Source organism: Haliotis asinina, chromosome 7 (genome assembly GCF_037392515.1).
Source record: "Haliotis asinina isolate JCU_RB_2024 chromosome 7, JCU_Hal_asi_v2, whole genome shotgun sequence".
NCBI lineage: Eukaryota > Metazoa > Mollusca > Gastropoda > Lepetellida > Haliotidae > Haliotis > Haliotis asinina.
The window spans coordinates 25,181,816-25,204,124 of NC_090286.1; the positions used below are offsets into that span (position 1 = coordinate 25,181,816).

A 22,309-nucleotide genomic window follows, 5' to 3' on the forward strand; every position below is an offset into this window, starting at 1 on the left:
CAGCCGTGCTAACATAAACTGACCGTGGGCTGACCCAGTGACAAAGATATCCCGAGTCCAGACCGTCCGTCCGGTGCCGCATGCTTGCGCCCGTGTTAGTGATAGTAATCAGGTGACTGGCACAAGTATTATAGGAATCTGCCGACACCAGCTGAAAACCAGAGACAGACAGGCTACCATCGGCTCGTGATTTTAACCTGCTGTCTGCCGACCAACAGTCCACCGTCCCGCTCAATGCTGCACCCTAACCTCGTGGGATCGGCGTTCAGCTTCACACTGCAGGAGATGACCCACTCTCTGGGACAGAGCTCCAGACCCCCTACACATACTGACCCATGACTAACCTGGAATTCCTCGTGGCGTCCATCTTGATCCTGTCATAGGGGTTAACACTAGAACACAATAAACGCCCGTTGTCTTTAAACAGTGCTGAAGGTGTTGATAATCATGGTGTTGAAAACGTTGCCGGTGTATTATGAGTATTATATGAGTATTATATGAGTATTATATGGGTACGATCAATACACTGCTGTCTGTTTACGTAAAGTTTTTGTTCTGTTCTGTTCTGTTTTGTTTTTGATTTTTTCATTAAATATAAATATTCATTTCAGTGGAGCATATACAAGAGCATCTGGATGTGGCACAATGGAATGGATCTTTTGGCACAACAACAATATTGTATATCAATATAAAGTAATTAAATGTCATTTTAGAGTATAGTGTAATGCACGAATCGTGGCTTTCGGGAATGATAAGGCCAATATATAGGAACAAACGGAACAAAGTTTTGATTATCGAGGAATCTCAATATTAAACTGCTTGACGCTTGAAGCTGTTCGCTTCCTTACTGAGCAAGAGGCAACAAGTGTATTCTGTTAGTGTCAGCTTGATAAGTGGAGAGGAAACAGGGTGTGTTACTAAACCTTTGGATATTGTGTGGCGCGCCGGTTTATGGAGCAAGATGATTAAATATAATGTTTCAGATAAATGTTTCCTCGGCATAAATAATATGTACAATTTTATTAAAGTCATGTGTCTCATACAATGGTAATACCAGGTAATTTTCTTTGTTGTTCTGTTTCTAGACAAGGTGAAACTCTCTCCCCATTTCTCTTTACACTGTACCAAAATGATCTGGAAGAGCTTTTATTAACCAATAATTCTAATATCATTGAACCTTTAAATAGTAACATATATCATCTTCTCGGTGTCTATTTAAAACTCCTCTTGTTACTCTTTGCAGATTACATAGTTTTATTCGCAGAAAGCTCTTCTGATCTATGAACATTGTAAAAGATGGAAAATAGCTATAAATGTCCCTATAAATATATAGCTATAAGTGTGTGTGTGTGTGTGTGTGTGTGTGTGTGTGTGTGTGTGTGTGTTTTTGTTTGTTTTGTTGTTTTTTTGGGGGTTTTTTGGGGGGTTTTTTTGGGTGGGTGGGTGGGTTTCGTTGGTATTTTTTTCAGAAAATTGCGTTTGTTACATATTCCCATTGACTGTCAACTTAAACCCTTACCTTGTACAGCCGATGTTGTTATGCGGCTCACTAGCTGGGGCTTCGAGAAGATATCACAGAAAGGTCTCATTTAAGAATATTTAAATTTATATTAAAAATTAGGCAACAAACATCAGATTATATGATATATGGCGAATGAGGAAGATATATCCAACAGATGTACTTATACAGGTAAGAATCATTTAATATTGGTACAAACTAATTTCATCAACCTGCATCAACGAATGACTCAAACATATATCTAACTCTTATCAATATAGTTAAAACAATTTTGGAATGTTCTGGCTTAAACTATAGATGGATATGTCAAAGCTGTACAAGTGAGATTTGGCTTAAAATTAACCTTTAGTCTATGTTATGTAACCAGTTTCATCGACACCGAAACGAATGTAAATCAAAATGTACCAAATCAGACGTTTATGATATGTTTATGGTTGTGTTATTTCCATACTTTGAAAGTTTTCCTTTACACCGTCCACTAAATGTAAGTATTTGACTTACCAGTATTAGAACTTGTAACCATAAACTCCCATAGAAACAGGCAGATGTATAATGCTACTAAGGAAGAAAGATTGTGTACATAGTGTTAGAATAGATGATCTTCATTTCATGTTGTATTGTCCATATCTCAGAAAAGTAAGGAATTCATTTCTACCAAACTAGTTTTTTTTAAATCCATTATTAGAACAATTTTATCCCCAATGTCTTGTACGCATAAAGCACTTCCGTTAAAAATAAGCAACTTTGTGAAAACCGGTCTATGTATGCTCTCATGAAGAAATCTGTACATTTGGAGTTTCCTCTATGTGACTGTTGTGATCTTCATGGGTATAAACCATTCATTAATGAAATACATATTTATCGATGGGCTTTTGACAGGGGTGCTCAAATTAGCGAGGGGCGTTTGTCAAGTGGGTTTTTAGTCGAGGTTTTTTGTACCAAGAGGCTTTGGTCCCGTGGGCTTTTGGCCTGTAGCCATTTTAAACACACTGTCGCTTCTGCGCACGAAGACTTTCCCCAAAATTAATGCAGTTAATAAAAGCAACAAAATCATCCCTTAATCTTGAGAAATCACTGCTGCAAGTCGATGGTATGCTTCAAATACTCAATAACACCCGGAAAATGGCCAACACATGATGTTTATCGACATTGTAAACACTAAAGTAAACCAAAGGGTTTTACTGTCTGCACTCGTTTACATCAAGTATGGTTTCAGGAGTGAAGTTCCCAAGCTGGTAGCATCTGGAGTTGCTCATTTGTGACGTCACTCTTACTTTACTTCACAATATGATTTCTTTCGTAACTACTCGCCCTTTCCGTAACCTGCATCCGGCTTTCCGGAATGACCCGAGTAGTTACGAATGAATATGATTTGAATGACGTCACCACTGTTGATGACACAAGAAAACAATTGACTGCGATGTTTCTACGCGTTACTACGCAGTAAATATACTCTTGCAGTTTCCGGGAATCTAATACCATTTGATCATGTTTTCCAACAAATCAGATTACAGAACACAGTGACTTTTGGTTTACAATGATGCTTCAAATTTGGAATGAGCGTGTAACCTTCTGGATGCTAAGTATGTGGTCCTGTGACTATAACTGCGTGTAATAGCTTGAGTTATAGCTTGAACTTGGTGTATATAATATAAAGTGCTAATGCTCTTTGAGCATTCGCTGGCGTGGAGACAACGCAATGTAACTTCCATATTTAAGATTATCCTATTGCCTTGCTCCGGGATAAATATTTACCAATCACCGGCAAATATGTGCAAAAATGTGTCACTGCCTGAACGATACAAGATGTTTCATTTCTCGATCCTTCCAACGTGAATCCTAGTTTCAAGCCTGATTTTCTTTTCACCGCATCATATACACAAAAACACGGGGACCTGATCTGGACACTCAGAAACGAACACGATTTCGGGACATTTCCTCATAAAAGTTATGTTCCTCTTATTGGCGCATTGTCTGCGCCGCACTCTAAATGCATATTAACTGCCAGATCATTCACAGTCGACTAAGACTCGGATGCAGTGATCTTAACTGGGACAAATTTCAAAGATATATTTCAGAAAACCCGGTCGACTCTTGTGGCACCAAATCGAGAAATCATATCATTATTTGTATACTTGTGCTAAACCACAGGGGCTTGCAACGCTGAAAACTACCCTAATGGGGTAAGGGACAATATATACCTTGATGGCAGTTTTCAGCGTTACAAGCCCCTGTGAAAGCATAAAAATGCCTGTTTTCCAACCCAGGTTTCGGAAATAAATGTTTAAATCAAATGCATAACAACAATCAATGAGCTTTGTTGTGTCTTTAACGAGCCAGTTGGTTTTGAACAGGAAAATGGTGCAAACCCAACTTGCTCCTTCCTGATTCCGCGAACACCACAAAATCATTCAAACCAGAGACAATATGAGGAGACTATTTTCTGGTCTCTACGCAAACACGCGTTGGTTCTTAACAAGTGAAGCTCTGGACCTCTTCACTCGGAACAGTGCGTGCGCAGTTCAAGTCAGTTACAAATTCGATATTTTGCTCAAGGTAATTTGACAACAATAAAGGACAGCAAAAGATATTCATTCACAGTAAGTAACAAAACTTTAGGAGAAAGTTAGAAACCCTATATTTTTTTTTACTTAGTTTTGGATGTCCCGTGATCTATATATAATTATAATGACATGAGAAATTCAGAAATGACGATAAATGTGTGAGAAAACAGCTATTTGTGCTGCCACGTTTCCCTTCCGCCGCGTTATATAAAAACACGATCGCCGTCATTGAAGGGACTTGACACTTCGGTGGATAGCTAATTAAATATCATAATTAATTCTGCTTCATTACCTTTATAAATATCGGAGTATTTTTCTAAATACCGCTAAAATGTGGCGATAACTGTTCGGCAGCCAGTTCTGGTTTCGCAACATGCATAGTTGCGAGCTTTGACAGTGATGGGATTCCGTCGCTGTATATCCTCAATCCGAATTTTAGATGGTGACATTTCGTCTGTGAACATTTGGGTTTTTTAAAGAGGCACTGATGCGGAGTGAATGATGTTTCTCGCCAACGGTCTGATTACGAAACCAAACTGCAAACTGGTCAGCGCCCGCTCCCTCTACCGTTTGTCATTATTCATTTTTCTTAATGTATTTGTTGTAGCATTCAGCAGAATCTACATGACAGAAAACACACTCTAGATCGAGTTTGTGTGTGAACTGGGATCCACATTGGCAGTCTACACAATGTTTAAATGTCACAGTCATGCTAGAAATTTACTATAGGTATAAGCAGTCCGTGTGTTCTTTTATTAATTTTCAAAATCATACAAATATGACAATAAACTAATTAGGGTTATGAGACCAAATGTAGAGACGAACATTGGCTTCGTTATTTTTCCGTCCTAATAGTGTTTTTTACCATTTCTACCACTGGCAGATGATTAACCTTCAAAGTGTTTCATTTGTTTTCATAATACATTTGTAATAAAATAAAAATGACTTCACCTTATTTGATCTGTCTATAATTAATCTCTCAATTGCGCATACGGACTGCGCAGCAGAGATCACGAACCAGTCACGAATTCTGGGCTATCATCCGGGTACTCACAGAAGAGAAACAATAACAAAGGTTTAAACAAGTCCACGGAAATTGCTCCGCATCAGTGCCCCTTTAATTAATTAACATAAAGAAAGTTATTCAAACCCAATCCTGTTCCCGTTGGGCTTTTACGACAGTCCTACTCAGCACCGCCTTTACCTTACCGCGCAAACATGGATATTAGCATATTGCTCCGTTCGACGTGCTCGTGGATGTACTTGTTTCTGATCATGAAAAGGCAAGATCGTCCTGTGTGGCTAAAACTGTTCGGATTAAAGGCACAAACGTTTCATTCAAACATAAATTGCTCGGCTTTATATGTTTAGATATTTACTAGAGTGTTTTCGACAATATGGTTAATAACAATATAGAATGCTAATACTGTAAGTTACAACACGGAGATCCCTGCTCAGACACAGATCCCTGAGCAGTGATGACCTAGATTAAAGGCCAGGTTGATGAAAGCAAGGGGTAGTCTTTCTCCAAGGCTGTACTGAACCAAACTAGAACATTGCACCCACTGATATTTAGTAATTCAGTCCCCGTTTAGATAAACAGCCGTCAGTCTGTTAGGGGAATATTTACATATTTTTTAGAAATTATCATTTAAACCTGGTACCATATACCAGTATGTATATGATCTTTGTCTGAAGCATTAATCATTATACCTTCGAGACTTATGCAAGTCTAAGCAGAGGACTCTGGGCAATAATGGATGCACGCCAGTCTGTGTAATATACTAGGCTTCTATTCTACAACATATATCTGACAAACTAATATCTCTAAAGCCTAGCAAATGAACAGTCTGTAGTCTTTGTCCTGTTAAGAGGGCTACCAGAGCAACTGTCTTGAGGGTGAGGACTTTTAAAGGTCACATATACTCTAAGAAGTGCAAGTGCATAAGTCACTCATTGACATCGTTATGAATGAAACCCCGTCATTAGAACTGCTCATTTCGATATTTAATTACCTTCAATCGACCTTTTTGACAATAGTGCACAACTCTCAACCCCAAACAAAATTTCAGCCAATCAGAGCGGCGCGTCTCCGTGACGTACAAACCTGAAATCGCGACAGCCGTTGTGAAAAATTAAAGTTATAATTATGTTCTCACAATCTGCTATCATTTAGTTTTGTCTCCTGTTTTGCCTACTTTCCGAGTTCCAACCCTTGTTTTCATAGACGATTCTGTCAAAATCACTTGGTGTCGCTAGGTTGTAATCCGTGTCAGGTGATATAAACCTACACGTTATTTGTCATCATTCACTTGATGCTCAGTTAATGAATTTATAACACGTAAAATTAGTGGTACGTCACTTAGATTACCCGACAAAGGTCCCTATTTGGCATTTTTTGTGTCTGGATCGATCAAAGGATTAACCGATTACACGCTGATTGATTAATTACTTTTATGCGGATTTAAATGGGGATTTGTCAGAAGGTAGTGTTTATGTATGTACATTTACTAATCTACACTGAATACACTCTGTCGTGTCTGTGTCTATGTAAAAACAACACCCATCTTTTCAAAGGAATAACCGCCAATACATTGATTGATTGCTCATTACTGGCTAACTAAATTACTTTTTTTAAAAAAAAAAGAATGACGCACGTTATGCAATTAGTTGCCAGGTGTGCTATCTTGGGTGACCAATGAGACTATACTGCAATGTGAGAACTGAAACGATAGATCACGTCTTCGGGTCTTCGTATATTAGACTGTTAATAGACGCATCACTAGGGAAGGTTCATACACGCAAGATCGACAATTACCATTTGCGGATTAAAGAAACAGACAAAAAATGTCGATTTCACGTGTATCGAAAGGTATACTAATAGATTGCCTTAAAGGATTACATGTGGATTATCACCTGAGTATAAAAACAATGATGTCGACTCCAGGTGTGGTTGTTTCATGGTCGATTCACTAGGTCTGAATACAATATAACAATTGGAAACTGTAATGCACGAATCTTGTTTAATGCAAATGGTTGACATTTAAATACATATTCATTATGAATCATAATTTGATGTACATAAATACAAATCTACACAATACATATGCACTGGGCATAATGAAAAAAGCAACCCTTCCACTCGCAGTTGAAGACTGTCCTGGCAGCAGTTCGTGAGGCGTCCTCATAGTCGATCTAAAGGAATGAAAATACATTATAAATTAGCACATATATGTTGAGCACAGATAAGTTAACAGAACTATTGTTAACAACTAGGCTAATGAATAGCAATATAACTGTTGGTAATTGTTTGTCGTTATGTTTTCTGATACATACCTGAAATGTGTTTGGAAGCAGCTGAAGTCCCCTGGCAGCAGCAGCATCACGGAGAAGTCTAAACAATCTCTGGTAGGTGGCCTCCTTGTCGGGGAGCAAGGCGTATACGAGCGGGAACATACTCATTACTGCCGTCCACTATGTTGTGCAAGGTGTAGAGCTGGTAAAATAGTCGAGGTACTACATAAAATGTTCCATCACCATATACTGTATCAGCATTACATAAGAGTTCTAGGTTACCATGTGTTGCAAATGCCAGTATTCTGTCGTCCGTGCCATCGTTGAGGAGAAGGAAGACTTCGTCGGTTTCTGTTTTGCTGAGGTGTTCAGGAATTTCGATCCCACGTCTTGGGTAGCTTGGGAAGATTCTTGTTTCTGGCTCTGTAGAGGGTCGATATGGTGGAGTGGAAAGTTGGTATGGCAGTGATGAGTGTTTTAGTTTCGTCATTCCATTCGCCGTTCCGCAACTTGTTCACTTCTTGGTATAGTGAAGGTGTTGCCAATGACGGGCATGGTGACGTAGTCTACCAGCAATAAACACATTGTTTGGGATGCATAACGAGCTCACCCCAGGAGCACTTAGTCACAATCATCTGCAAACCGTTCCCCGCGTCATCACCACACTCTCACTCTGCCGTCAATCCTCGAAACGCAATACGGCTTTCGTCGGTGAAGTCTTCAGTTCCACACCCCCGGTGACGCCTATTCCGATAATGTGTAGCCCACTGGAGACGAGCACAAAGATGTCAGACAGTGAGGATCGGACACCGGTAAGGCCTGCGGCATCTGACGTTTCTCTGTCTCAAACGCCCCCGCCTTGTCGGTACTGGTTGGTCTCTGGTGATTGCCAATGGTTGTCTGTGCAGTTTCCGTAGCCCTAGCAAACCGATTTTGCAGGTGATGACGGATAATCTGCTGATGTTGCCTCAAGGTTGTCACAGACGGTCTTCCACTGCAAGGACGGGCGAGTGTGCCTCCAGTGACTTGGACTCGTTGCTGCAGTTGGTATATTGTTCGAATATGAGCAGAAAAATGATTTGCAACATGTTTTGCAGTGTGGCCAGCACTCAGTCTTCCTAAAGCTTAGTCCACGTTCCCTTGATAATCGTGACATGTCCCTTGTGTCGAGCTGTGAATGATTCAGTGCATGTTTGGTGGCTCTTCCTATTGGGATGATACCTCGGGATGTACGTGCATTGTCATTTTCATGAAATACACACAAAAACTTTGTCCGATCATTGCTTTAGTAACTGCGTTTTGACATGTTCTTTGTTTGAAATACAGAATCTGAAACCAAATTTTCTTGAACACTGGCTACAAACCAGGTGTAGATAGCATATAAAAAGAAAAAAACAAATTAAAATTAAGATGAAACAAACCTAGCAATCTTTTTGATAGGGTGATGGTTCTTTTGCAGTTCAATATATCATTTCACCCTTTATCAATGACGCCTAGTATTGATTTTCATCTATTGATTTTCATCCAAGTCAGGGAAAACTGACTTTATTGAGAAAATATTTGTATTTCAATGTATTTTTGTTATATCTACGTGATGAGGTGCTACAGTAACTGTGAAACATTCAGAATTTTAGCAGGTATTTTAGAAGTGAGAATGGCAGATAGGGGCATAGCTACCATTATTAAAAAAAGACGTACATGCACATGATTGCTGTTGAAAATGTTGGGCAAGCCTTCAATACTATCTAGATGTGAAGCTTTGCAACCTATCAAGTCTGGAGATGTGACTGACATGATGAGCATTCATCAGCGCAATTGTGCAGCTATGATCTGCATCAGTCAAGTCAACAGGATTTTGTCATCAGCCTGTTGTGACAGGTACGAGTTTCGAATGACCATCTCTTACTTGGCTTAGTGATAGTCATAAAAATGAAAGAGGAATGCTAAAAATTTAATGTTTAGCAGATATATTTGAGGTCTACGTTGTAGAGAATCACAGTGACAAGTAATACCAGAAAGAACAGGATCATAAAAAAGATTAATGTTATTAATTGTTCACATTTTACAGAATTGCTCACAATCAAACAAATGTAAAACAACATTCAGACAAATCTAGAAAGATCACTGATGTAACATGTTTCTAGTCTTTTATTAACATTGTATATAATGCCACACATCATTCACCAGACCATCCAGTAGTATTTTGAAGCATAAGCAAAGAAAATGACTGGGGCAATTCTAGTGACAGCACCCTATCAGCATGAACCCTCCATGGACAAGGGGTATTGTGAACCCATTCTACTTTTGTAGCCTCACAAGACAAGAACAGACAATTCTCACCACATTTTAGTAAGAGCAGATAACTCTTCCACTGATAGCACCCTATCAGAATGAAGACTGCATGAACAAGGGATATTGTGAACCCATTCTATTTTTGAATCCTAACAAGACAAGAGCAGACAACTCTCACCATATTTTTAGTAAGAGCAGACAACTCTCACCATATTTTTAGTAAGAGCAGATAACTCTTCCACTGATAGCACCCTATCAGCAAGATAGCTACAGAGAATCCATTCTACTTTTGAATCCTCACAAGACAAGAGCAGATAACTCTCACCACATTTTAGTAAGAGCATATAACTCTTCCACTGACAGCACCCTATCAGCATGATGCCTATAGAGAACCCATTCTACTTTTGAATCCTCACATGACGAGAAGACAACTCTCACATTTAATTAAGAGCAGGTCATTCTTCCAGTGATAGCACCTATCAGCATGTAGTCAGTATGGGCAAGGATTACTGTGAACCCATTCTACTGCTGAAACCTTATGAAAAAAGAGCAGAGAACTCTAAACACACTTCAGTAGGAGCAATTTTCACCTCATTCTAACTGTTCTGTGCTGGCACATATCCTCCACTTAGGTTAGGGTTAGCAAGTGGGGTTGAACAATGTTACACGCACCATTAAAATATACCTAACATTAAAATTGGTCCTAAATGACAGTGAAGGCAGAACTCAATGCTGTTGGTGGGGAAAAGTGTCTTCAAATAAAAAAAATATATACCGGTACCTCCCCTGCTTATCATGGAAAAGGAGTTTTCACTATGAGTGAAAATACAGAAAGTTTAGGATAGACCATTTATGTCAGGAAAGGATGGTTATACTATTCCTCTATGATGAATGTTCCAGGCTTGAGCTATATACTGCCCCAGCAGCTGGGGTGTGTGTGTGTCCCAACCATGGGGTTTTGAATATCCAACTTTATATTTCATGGGTTATGGCATATCCTACACTGCCATGTTCAGCTAGGAAAGGATTCATATCAGCAATGATCCAGTGTATGAATAATTACTCTCACTTATGAGTTTCAAATCCACAACCAATGTACAAATCTCCCTTGAACACAACTTTGAAACAGAGCTGCATTACAAAAACTCGCATGTGTGCATGAGAGCATTCTGCAAGTTAGAAGACTTTTAGATTCTAGAACAGATTTCCTAGTACAAAGATAATATAGGAAATTCCCTGTACAAGATATCACTGTTAAGAATATTTAGACCGGTTATTTTAAGCTTTGTGCCTCAATCTGTAGTGACAAATGAGTCTGGGAATTTATCACAACAGAATGGAGATACTATACATTTGATAAAGAGTAAGTTTGGTTGTACATCACTTTTAGCAATATTCCAGCAACATCACAGCAGGGAACACCGGAATGGACTTCACACATTGTACCCATATGGGGAATCGAACCTGGGTCTTCAGCGTGATGAGCAAATGCTTTAACCAGTTGGCTACCCAACCACCCAAGGATAATGTCAGAAGAGTGAGTGAGTGAGTTTAGTTTTACACAGCACCCAGCAATATTCCAGCTATATGGCGGCAGTCTGTAAATAACAGTCTGGACCAGACCATCCAGTGATCAAAAACATGAGCATCGATCTGTGCAGTTGGGAACCAATGACGTGTCAACCAAGTCAGCAAGCCTGACCACCTGATCCCGTTAGTCGCCTCTTACGACAAGCATAGTCGATGTCAGAAGAGATTATCTGCAGATTGTTTAAACCACTACACAAGTTTCTGCATTTTACATATAGTTTGTGAAGTATGTACTCTGAATACACAGGCTGGACTGGGTTCCAATCCAAAAAGAGTTCGTAGTGCTACAACATTCTCAAGCCTATGGTAAACATTAGAGTTACAACAGGTCTTAATGTTACGAAGGCTTTGTGTATCAGAACCCTGGATTATCAGCATTATCTCATCTTATCATGTCTAACATTGTGAGACAATTATCACAACTTTGGTATTACCAGCTGTTAACAGTAAATATTCATGAACCATACAGACAGCCAAACACAATGACAACTGTTCCGCAGTAGTGTATAACATACACAGATGACCAAATTGTTAACATTAAATAATCAAATATTAGAAAATCATAAGTTCAACAGTTAAACAATACTACACATGTACAAAATGTTAAACTTGTTTGTAATAAATATGACATAAAATTTACACCGCTGTAAAAGTCCACAGTAATCTAACATCACAAAGCTTGGAGAAATGTGGCTGCAGACATACATCAACTGTGTGAGCTTAGATTACAGCACTTTCAACATTACTTCAGCAATATCAGTCACCTGACTTGTTGCGTACTTGTACCCATGTGAAATATCAAACTTGGACTTTCCGCATGACGAGTGAACACTTTAACCACTTGAATTCCCTACAGCCCTAATACATCAACTGTGTTAAGTTGGCTTAGTGAGAACTGTACAGAAACAGCAGCATAACACAATATGCTTTTCAAACGATACATACTGCAACATTGTTACTGAATACTGATGTATTGGTTTAAAACTGTGTCTTGTGATTAACTATGCTCTTAAAATTCTAACTTTCATTCCCACCAAATGTTTCCTTTGTAATTGACTGACACAACAGCATAATTTACATACTTTAAACTGCATAAGAAATGGTGATAAAATCCAAAACTATCCCACCTAATACTGAGGATGTATTATCTTGACAATATTTTAACAGGGCCTTAGTATATAGACAATGTGATCTGCATGTACAGTTTGAGTCACTCTACAAACAGTTTAGCTCCCAATATATCATAAATCGTCTTCCATTAGAAATACATGTATCTGTATCTCACAATATTGCAATCCAATCTATTTGCCAATATACACCAAAAGGACTGATGGCGAATTTCTAAAATAAATACCATAATTTATACAAAAAGACCGTTAGAAACAGAAAAAGTGACAATTTCTTCCCACATGTAAACCCCTGTCATGTGCTGAATATGGATCTACCTATATGAACTAGATGCTTCTTCCACACCAGGCTATAGATGAAATATATTAATGTAGCATGATAGTCACGAATGAGGGAAGGACTGAGTGGAGCAGATTAATGTTATCGCGAGTGAGTGAGTTAAGTTTTGTGCCACATGCTGCAATATGCATATATGACAGAGGTCTGTAAGCAATCAAGACTGGACCAGACAATCCAGTAATCAACAGCATGAGCACTGATCTCAATCAGGATACGATGACATGTGTCAACCAAGCCAGCGACTCTGACCACCAGATCCTGTTAGTCGCCTTTTACGACAAGCATGGGTTACTGAAGATCAGTTCTAGGTCGAATCCTCACAGGCCTAATGTCCTCAGGAAAAATATTCCAATTGTATAATGGCATGTTAGCCTGAAGTGGGAGAAAGCCTGGACATGCGGCAGGTCTGTGATGTTTCCCACATCTCTGATACCCAAGAGTACAGGTGTGCTACTGACAAACCTTGAATGACAATAGTGAGACTTGGTTTGGCCCACAACTGCAGAGTGAATATCAGTGCCTAAGACCAAATGGCTGGCTTATAAGCTATAACAGTCATGTAAAGGAGGGAAAACACAATTTTTCATGAGATATGTCCAGCTGATGTGTGAGTGATGGTGTTCCTTGTGGCAACACCTGCTGGTCAAGGTAGTCAGGCACGTGTGGTCCCTGTCAATATGCTGGTCAGGAAGTCCTAGACTAAGACAGACTGCCTCCTGACACCTCAAGATCCATGACTGGCAGGGACACAGTGATCTCCCGACCTGTACCTCCACCATACTGAAAGCAGAGACTGTCACAGATGATACATGCATCACACAGCTGGAGTAGCAGTTCAAAGAAAACACTTTTAGGGGATGCAAAGTCATGGTCTGATAAATGATGTCATTTTCGTTTTTGTAACCTTTTGCTTAGTATCTACATTCAAATTTTACACTGGTGAATTATCCAAAATTTGGAACCTATTTCGCACACTTTTCATGTGCCAAAGCAGCAGACTTCGTTTCATATGTTAGATCGAATGCAGGTTGATATATTCCTTGTATTACTGTGGAAATGGCACAGCAAAGCTAAGATCATAAGGGAATGGTTGGAATAAAGTAGGGATATGATTCCTTTGAACAATATAACAATACTTAATACATGAAAATACTATAGTAATAGTTGAAGAACTGAAGCCAAAACAATTGAAGCCAAAGTTGCAATAGTTGAATAATTGATCATTAAATAGCAACAGATGAGTGAGTTTAGTTTTACACCACATTCAGCAATATTCCAGCTATATGGCAGTGGTCTGGAAATAATTGAGCCTGGGACCAGACAATTCAGTGATCAACAGCATGAGCATCGATCTTTGCAACTGGGAACCAATGACATGTGTCAACCAAGTCAGCAAGTCTGACCACCTGATCCCGTTAGTCGCCTCTTATCACAAGCATAGTCTTTTAAGGCAAGCATGAGTTGCTGAAGGCCTATTCTATATCGGACCTTCACAGGTCAGCAATAGATGAAGAACTGAAGCCACTACAGCAGTAACTGAAGCCAAAGTTGCAATAGTTGAATAACTGAAGATACTATAGTATGGGGTATTTGTGATCCTGCCTCTGAATGTGTATATGCATCAGTTTAAGATACTAATTACGATATGCTTTAGTGAAAGTGAGTCACAATCCCTGACAGTGAACAGCACCAACACTAACCTGTCTCTGTCTCTCCTGCAGGTGTTGTAACACCGTGAAGTTGTCAGATCGGTAGGAGATTGGGGAGATCGGTGGGGAGACAGGTCCCTGAATGCGAGACTGAAAAAGAAAATATTGGAAATATATATTACCTATGACCTCGGTAAAAACCATAAATGGTGGAATTCCTTGTTACAACATTCCACATCCCCTTCCACAGAAAGTGCCACCTCTTCCTCCTCCACAAATAATGTGTGTACCATGCACTGTGTTACCTCACACACCTCCTTGGTGTTACCTTACTACTGCCTCTTGGGTACTCATCATAAATAGTTTCCTATGCCTCCTCCACAGCATTACCTGAGACCATTCCATTGATAGTGCTATCTGTTCCCCCTTCACAACTTGTGTCCTTTTACGGAATAGTGCTACCTTTTCCATCACTAGTGCCATCACTTAAAACAGAACCAGCAGGTACACCTACAGAATACTGGATACCTACTAACAATACTCTAACCCCAAACCTTACCCTAACCCTAACCCTAACTCTAAACCTTACCCTCACCCTCACCCTCACCCTAACCCTATCCCTATCCCTATCCCTATCCCTACCCCTACCCCTTAACCTAACCAAAAGCAAACTCCCTTGCTTTCAAAGATGGCAGAAAGTATCCGGTTTTCAGTTTTCCTATCAACCAGCCATACACTCTCATGGATGGTGACCATATACTTATAAATTCTTATAGTATTACCTGGGCTTGTGGCTTTGGCGGAGTGTCAAACTGTGCCTGCCCATTTACTCCACCATGTGAGACGTTATCAAGCCCATGTACACCCTGCTCTAGGCCTGGTCTTGTGGAACTTGACACTCCAACAGGGTGTGGATCTGAGCTGAGCTGCTGTATTGCCTGTTGCTGCTGATCAAACTTCTGCTGCTGCTGTCTCACCATCTGCATGTGTTGTCTCTCCTGCTGCTGAAACAGGATCTGAAGCCTCTTCTGTGCCTCTTCGTGTTGTCGATTCAGCTCAGCAATCTGAACCGACATTTGTCCGGAGGTCTGAGTCGAAGGCATGGACACTGACTGGCTGGGGTGATGGTGTCCTGATGTGGACAGGCTACCCCCAGGAAGATTTGACTGTACGAGGGGTGCTGGACGAGGAACACTTACTGTGGCCACATTGGGTTGTGGCTGACCTGGTCGAGTCATGTGAGGAGGTATATGAGAGGCATCGGACTCTGTCAAGGTGGAGATGTCAATCAACGATGCCTGTCTCTCTGGAAGGAGTGAAGTACTGTGAAGTTGAATCTTAATATAAACTTACACTGCATCAGCAATAATTCAGCCATTGTACTTTTAGACAGTTTTATATCTATTAACTAACTATCATGTAGGCAAAAAGACAACTGCCTTCAGAAATTGTTCCAGTTGCCTTTGTCTTGTCAGTGATTGTTGTTTTGTAGCAATGTTTACCCCCTGTAAGAGTAAATGCCCTTTATCAAAAAGAAAAGACTCAGTGAGTCTGCCTGGCCAGTCATAACCTTTTCAAACAGGATAATATAATGCAGTCTGACATCCACACAATGAACAACATAAATTGAAGTAAGATTTGCAATACCTTTCATCCAAATCCAAATGTTTTTAATTTCGGAAAGGAAGCTAGTCAGCGCCAAGCAGTGAATGGCATATGGTCTCTGAATGGAGACATTGGTGTTTAAGCCATCCTTGCTAATACCTCAGCCACATATGTCTGTTCAACACAGGTTTTTTGCATCTTGGACTAGCATCTTAATTGAAACAACTTTGCTTGTATTTTTGTTATCCAGATACCTGATGGTAAATGGTACATACTGAAAGAAGGACCCACCTGATATTAATCTGTAAATTCATCAATGGATACCTTTCACTAAAGGCTTCATCTTGCAGAGAAAACAGCCTATTATATGCTAAATCAGTGAGGAATGGAATGTTATTGTCACTCACTTGGTGGAGCAGTTTGTGGAGCTGGTTGTGAATCTGGTCCGTCAGTGACTCTGGTCTTCCTGATTGGTGGTGACAGGACAACAGCATGTGATGGAACACGATCAGGCAGACCTGGGTAGCTGCTGTCAATGTCTATGCTGCTGGTAGGTTTGGAATAGGCTTCTGAAAAATATTTGGGTACTTAGTGATATTGTTTGTCAAATACAAGCACTTTTTCAAACATCAACATCACCACCTATTCTATTATGAAACCAAACTCAATTTTTTCACCTTGACTGAGTTGTGTGTGCGACGTGCCACTGTCTTGTATGTGTGATGTACCGCTATCTTGTGCATGGGATGCTGAGGATGGTTCATGAGGAGATGACTGTTGTCTCAGTGAGTCTTGCAGTGCAACCTGGAGTAAGATACAACATACACTTGTCTTATTCAAAATGACATAAATAGCTAAACATAGTGCAAAGTTCGACTCATACCATTGTCACAGAATCCTTCAAACACAAACCAGAACAAACAGTATTTACAAGAGCTCACTAACACAGAGGCAGCCATGTCAAAATACATTTCTTCAAACCATTTCACGTCAAACATACCACCAACTAGTTGCCATCCCAAAACATACACATAAATAATGTTCCTGTATTGTCAGAGCCAAAGTTCCTTTTGATTTGTTGTTTATTGCAACTGCACTACAGTATTCAAGCCATATAACAACAGTCTGCAAATAATTGAATCTAGACAAGACATAGAGAATCTTGCCCAAGTGTCTACTGCTATCAAATATGTCAACACGAGTTGAGAAAGTAAAAATATCCAAGGCTTGGGTGAGATTCTATTTATCATCCAAAATCATTCTCCATTATTTTTCAATGAAAAATGTACATCTGTGAACACAGCACTGGCATTAGATTTGCAGTGCAATGATGTCATAGCATTGTGACGTCATCAAGTTCATGACGCCATAGCTTTGTCAAGCCATTGTGCAAAATCTACTAAGAGATATCGTCTGATCGCACACAAGCGATATCTCCTGTTGAACACAGTTTTGGATGATAAAATCCACTGCTTGCCATCATTAGCTTCCATGAGCTGGGAAAGGATGATGCGTCAACCAAGTGAGTCAGTGAGCCTGACCAGCAATACCGATAATCTAATTTTCTGAATACTGATACACCATATAGTTATACCTTCAACCTGTTTATCTCTTCTTTACTCTCAGATCGATATCGCTCAAATGCCGTCAACATCTTGGCATAATCCTCTTGAGTTACGATAATATCCTGAAAATGAACAGATTATCATTGTGACACAAAAACATCAAATCAGTTTACAGAATGAAGTTCCAAAGAACAGAAAGTTGATTGTTTAGTGGTTTACAAGGAAACTGATTTTGAGTGTTGGTTTAATACTGCTTTGACAGTTATTTCAGAAATATCAGTGTGTTGATTCAGGGAAGTCCAAAGTGATCAATTCTATTACATTTAACACTTTAAGGTACAGAGATAGTGATGACAGGCATAAAGATAAATGATGGCAATTCTGAGATTAAAATCCACAATCAAATACAGCATGTTGGTGCCATCACATTTTCTTGATATTGATAACTGTGGGGGTTCAATATCATCTTAGACCTTGCGGTGAAATTTTTAAGAAATATGTTTGTTGTTCAGCCAAATGAAGCACAGATCCTCCTGTTTGGATGTTATGCTATGATTGTTGCTAGTGTTATAACTCACAGAGGTGAGAGTGTCAACGATGTGTCTCAGCTGGAAGACATCTTGGGTCAGCTGCTCCCTGACCGTAGTCTCGGCCTGGATGCGCAGGTCAGTCTGCAGAAGAGTGAGTGAGTGAGTTTTAGTTCTACGTCACTTTTAGCAACATTTCTGCAATATTGCAGGAGGAGGACCACAAATGGACTTCACACATTGTACCCGTATGGGGTATCGAACACAGGCATAATGAGTAGACGTTTTAACCACTTGGCTACCTGTTGCCTTATTGCATCAACAAACAACTAGATTAGATTATAACAAGTAATATGTGCACATTTTTGTTAAGATTTTCCTTTGCATCTAATCCTGTTTTTACCTCAGAACTACTGCCACAATCATTACTTTACTGTATATCATGAAAATAAAGGCTGATTCTGACTCCATGAATCAGAACAAACCTAAATCCAGTCATACAGGTGATAGACAGCAGCCAATTCTTGTTTCGCTAGGCCATGTGGTAAATGGAATTTTTCACAAAAGATAGCAAACCAATTATTGTGATGCATATGTTGACTTGTGTATTTCAATATCTATTGATTCAAAAGCTAAGAAATTGTCACACAACTATTTTCAGTGCATGAAATAAGGCCCGCATGACCGCTCAAGAAAGGCTAGATTTCTGACAGAGGATCTAATTTACAGCTGACCAGTCTGATGGTCTAGCAACATTTTAGATAACATGTTCTATACATCTGAGTAAATTCACCACATCTTGGTGTCTGGTCTGGTTAAATCCATTTTGGACTGGTAACATTTCAAGTTACCAGCCTTGATGTGTGGCAAGGTTTTAGACTTATTTCATACACTTCTATATCCCTTCATCACCTACACATCCTCACCTCCCGCAGATAGGTAGCCAGTTTTGATACAGAGTCTACAAGAGCTACAGTGTAGCCACTGAATGTCTCCGATCTCTGCTTCTCAGCTGGCGGACGACGACCTGTTTGTTTCTCATACTCCTCAATCTCATTCTCCAGGTGACCCAAGACCTTGAAAAAAGAAAGTACATAAAACGTCAGTACAGTTCAGAAGAGTACAAAGTATTACCTTAAACACACCATAACAAGTCCTGTGACCTTGATGCCACCGTACTAGCTTAAACATGGACCTTGACCTCTTCAAAAACTATACTCGACCTCAAAAGGGATGCAACATGGCAATCTCCCAAGTGAGTTTGCCTACTGATAAAGATATTCTTCAATCAAAAAGAATTTAATGCTTTATAATGGGACATTCTCTGCCAACAGAGGTTACTCAAGTTTCACGCTTCTCGTAAAATCTCCTGGTGGCAAAAACTAGCAGCACGATTTATCTCCCTTCTTCCTATGCTATCAGAACGTATCATATTGACTTAGATCCAATATGGCAGTCGCAGTATGGTTAGCTCATCAATATGCTAAGGATAGATTCGGAATTTTATGTTTAATTGAAAATCAGAAACTAGCAATAGAAAGTGGGGCCACAAACATCCCTCATCTGCCAATGATGATGTAACACAAGACATTTAATGTCAACAGTCTGATGTCCCTTGTCAACATTGGTGAGGGAGATTTGATTCCCTTTGATTCACCACTATATGACTGAGTTCTGTCTAAAAGAAACAGTTCTAGTTTCCTGAAGCACCATGAAGGGGCCATATTAGAACAGAGATCACATGGTGAGTGAGTGAGTGAGTGAGTGAGTGAGTGAGTGAGTGAGTGAGTGAGTGAGTGAGTGAGTGAGTGAGTGAGTGAGTGAGTGAGTGAGTGAGTGAGTGAGTGAGTGAGTGAGTGAGTGAGTGAGTGAGTGAGTTTAGTTTTACACAGCACTCAGCAATGTTCCAGCCATATGGCGGCGGTCTGTAAATAATCAAGTCCGGACCAGACAATCTAGAGGCCAACAACATGAGCATCGATCTGCACAAATGGGAACCAATGACATGTGTCAACCAAGTCAGTGAGCCGGACCACCCAATCCCATTAGTTGCCTCTTACGGCAAGTCGTCTAGCCCGAGACCTTCACAGGTCTCACATGGGAAGGTATGACTTAACTAACCTCTGTGGAAAGAGAATGCTGACAGGAGTGACTAGGCTTAAACCCTAGAGAATGGTAACTGGAGCAAGTGAGTTGGCTTAACACTACTTTGAACAGCATTTCATATGTCAGAGCACAATGTGGCACAAAAGCTTTAAAGTATGGTCTTTTATGGTACTGTCCTTACACGTTATCACTATTCAGGTGAAAACTTCAAGGTCCAATACCAGTGCATATTATAAGGCATTTAGTACTGCAAAATACGACCTCATATTTATGACAACTTGAACCCTGTGTAGGTTAAAATTTTGCTTTTTAAAGAACACAGATTTAAGTTAGAAATCAGAGTGATAAGGAAGGGGCGTGGTGAAGTGACTCTGATGACAAACAAAGATGGTGACAAAATTACTATTTTCAGTAGCACTTGCAATCAGTTTTTGCATGGTGCAACATGATTATTTCCTCCTGTTGTTCCAAATGCATGCAGGTTTCATTTCTATAAAATTAGCCCACAGTATTTTTCAGCACAATCATCACAAATTTCAAGGCCAAATATATTTTTGACTGATACTTTAATGACCGATTCACCTTTATGTGAGAACGAAAGTAATTTTTACTTAAGCTGGTGACTGGAAAGGAAAATAAAAGGCTTTTCCAAATCAGATTCTTAATCAATGAACTTTTCAAAACAGACCTATTAATGATTACCTTTTTAAGCCTGTTCAACACCTATACTTGAGAAAACAACTTAATTCATCTGACCTTCCTGAGATCTGTAAGGTTGAGAGCAGACGCAGTTTGTGGTCTGTTTTCTTTCTGTGGGGAGACTCTCTTCTTGGTCTTTTTCACCTTCCTTGTGTCATTGATGGCTGAGCGAGGTGTCTGCAGCATCTCAATCGACTCATTGTGACCTTTCTTGGGAGTCTCACAGGCAGTGACATCTGGATAGTAGAACATTGTATCTGTCATGTCAATGAATAGTCCATCCAAGCACATCAGCTTGACAACATTCTGAGTAAATTGCAAATCAGTTCTTGAGCTCCTAAAAGATAAATCTCCGGGTGAATACAATCAACTGTACTTTGCTTGGTGATATGTTATTGTTTTGTCATTGTAACAAGACTGCAGGTAACCAAGTGTGTTCAGATGTTTGGAATGTAGACCAAATATCCATCACTTCTTTTCAACTCACCTCAAGACATTCTCATGTAATTTACAGGTACCAATTTGAAACCTCTAAATTGAAAAATAGGTTCATCTACTAAGTGTAGCCAATATTCTACTCAAGTAGAACCATCACAACCATCATGACAAAACAACCAGGATGTTCCTCCACCCACCTTGTGTGGACTGAAGCCTGGTACTCTGTATTGGTCCAGATGCATTCTGGGTCAGCTGTGCCTGGCCACCAATGGAACTGAGGGTCTGGTTCCGCTCCTCCTCAGCAGCCAGAAACTGCTGGAATCTCTGGAGATTCATCTGCGGCTGATACACAATGGGCTCCATGGCACTCCCGTCATCTGACAGAAGCAGAAAAAGGAAAAGTTGGGTTTTTTCCAAAATGTTTTTGCTAAAGACTATTTATCCCCTTAGTACATCCTTGATAACTTCAACAGGTGGATACGAACAGTAAGATGGGCTAAGAGAAACATTTTACTCTCACACTTTAAGACATCACCAACACTTTGTTGTTTTTCTCAAAGCACAAATACTACGGCATAAAATACTATGTTAAGGTGCATAATGCATACAGATGGAAACATTGTATTAACTAGTTCTGCTATTTCTGGTGGTCCCTTTAAAGGGAGACTACTCAGTCTGCAGCAAAAGCTTTTGTATCTAACAGCCTCATTTTTTCTCTTGGTAATATATTCAAGGAATGAATAAACTTTTGTGTTTTGTAGTCTTTTAATTAACCATTACATGTGAAAGACGTGTCTTATGCGGAACACCAAATTCATTCTTAAACAAGAGTCATCAGAAGATGACATATCTTTCCTGCCCCCCACATATCTGAAGGAACAAATCATCTGACAGTTACTTAAAGTTTTATTAAAAGATATTAATTACGGTTTTTCACTTGTACTCTGGAAACAAAACCTATCCCTCCCTTTTGAGTCTAAGTCTGAATCCTTTC

At 39.7% G+C, this 22,309-nt stretch overlaps 1 protein-coding gene across 1 annotated transcript in view; it reads right to left on the minus strand.

Moving 5' to 3' along the window:
• Nucleotides 1-9,406: 9,406 nt before the first annotated feature.
• Nucleotides 9,407-22,309, minus strand: part of LOC137290706 (spindle and centriole-associated protein 1-like) — a 30,573-nt gene continuing 17,670 nt past the window's right edge. The window contains exons 9-18 of the mRNA XM_067821791.1: nt 21,513-21,692; nt 20,935-21,113; nt 18,999-19,148; nt 18,124-18,216; nt 17,575-17,667; nt 16,658-16,784; nt 16,388-16,549; nt 15,158-15,681; nt 14,427-14,525; nt 9,407-13,506 (exon numbers count right to left, since the gene is read on the minus strand). Coding sequence (XP_067677892.1) covers nt 13,426-13,506; nt 14,427-14,525; nt 15,158-15,681; nt 16,388-16,549; nt 16,658-16,784; nt 17,575-17,667; nt 18,124-18,216; nt 18,999-19,148; nt 20,935-21,113; nt 21,513-21,692 — 1,688 coding nt within the window. The 3' untranslated portion in view covers nt 9,407-13,425. The remainder of the gene's footprint in view (nt 13,507-14,426; nt 14,526-15,157; nt 15,682-16,387; nt 16,550-16,657; nt 16,785-17,574; nt 17,668-18,123; nt 18,217-18,998; nt 19,149-20,934; nt 21,114-21,512; nt 21,693-22,309) is intronic.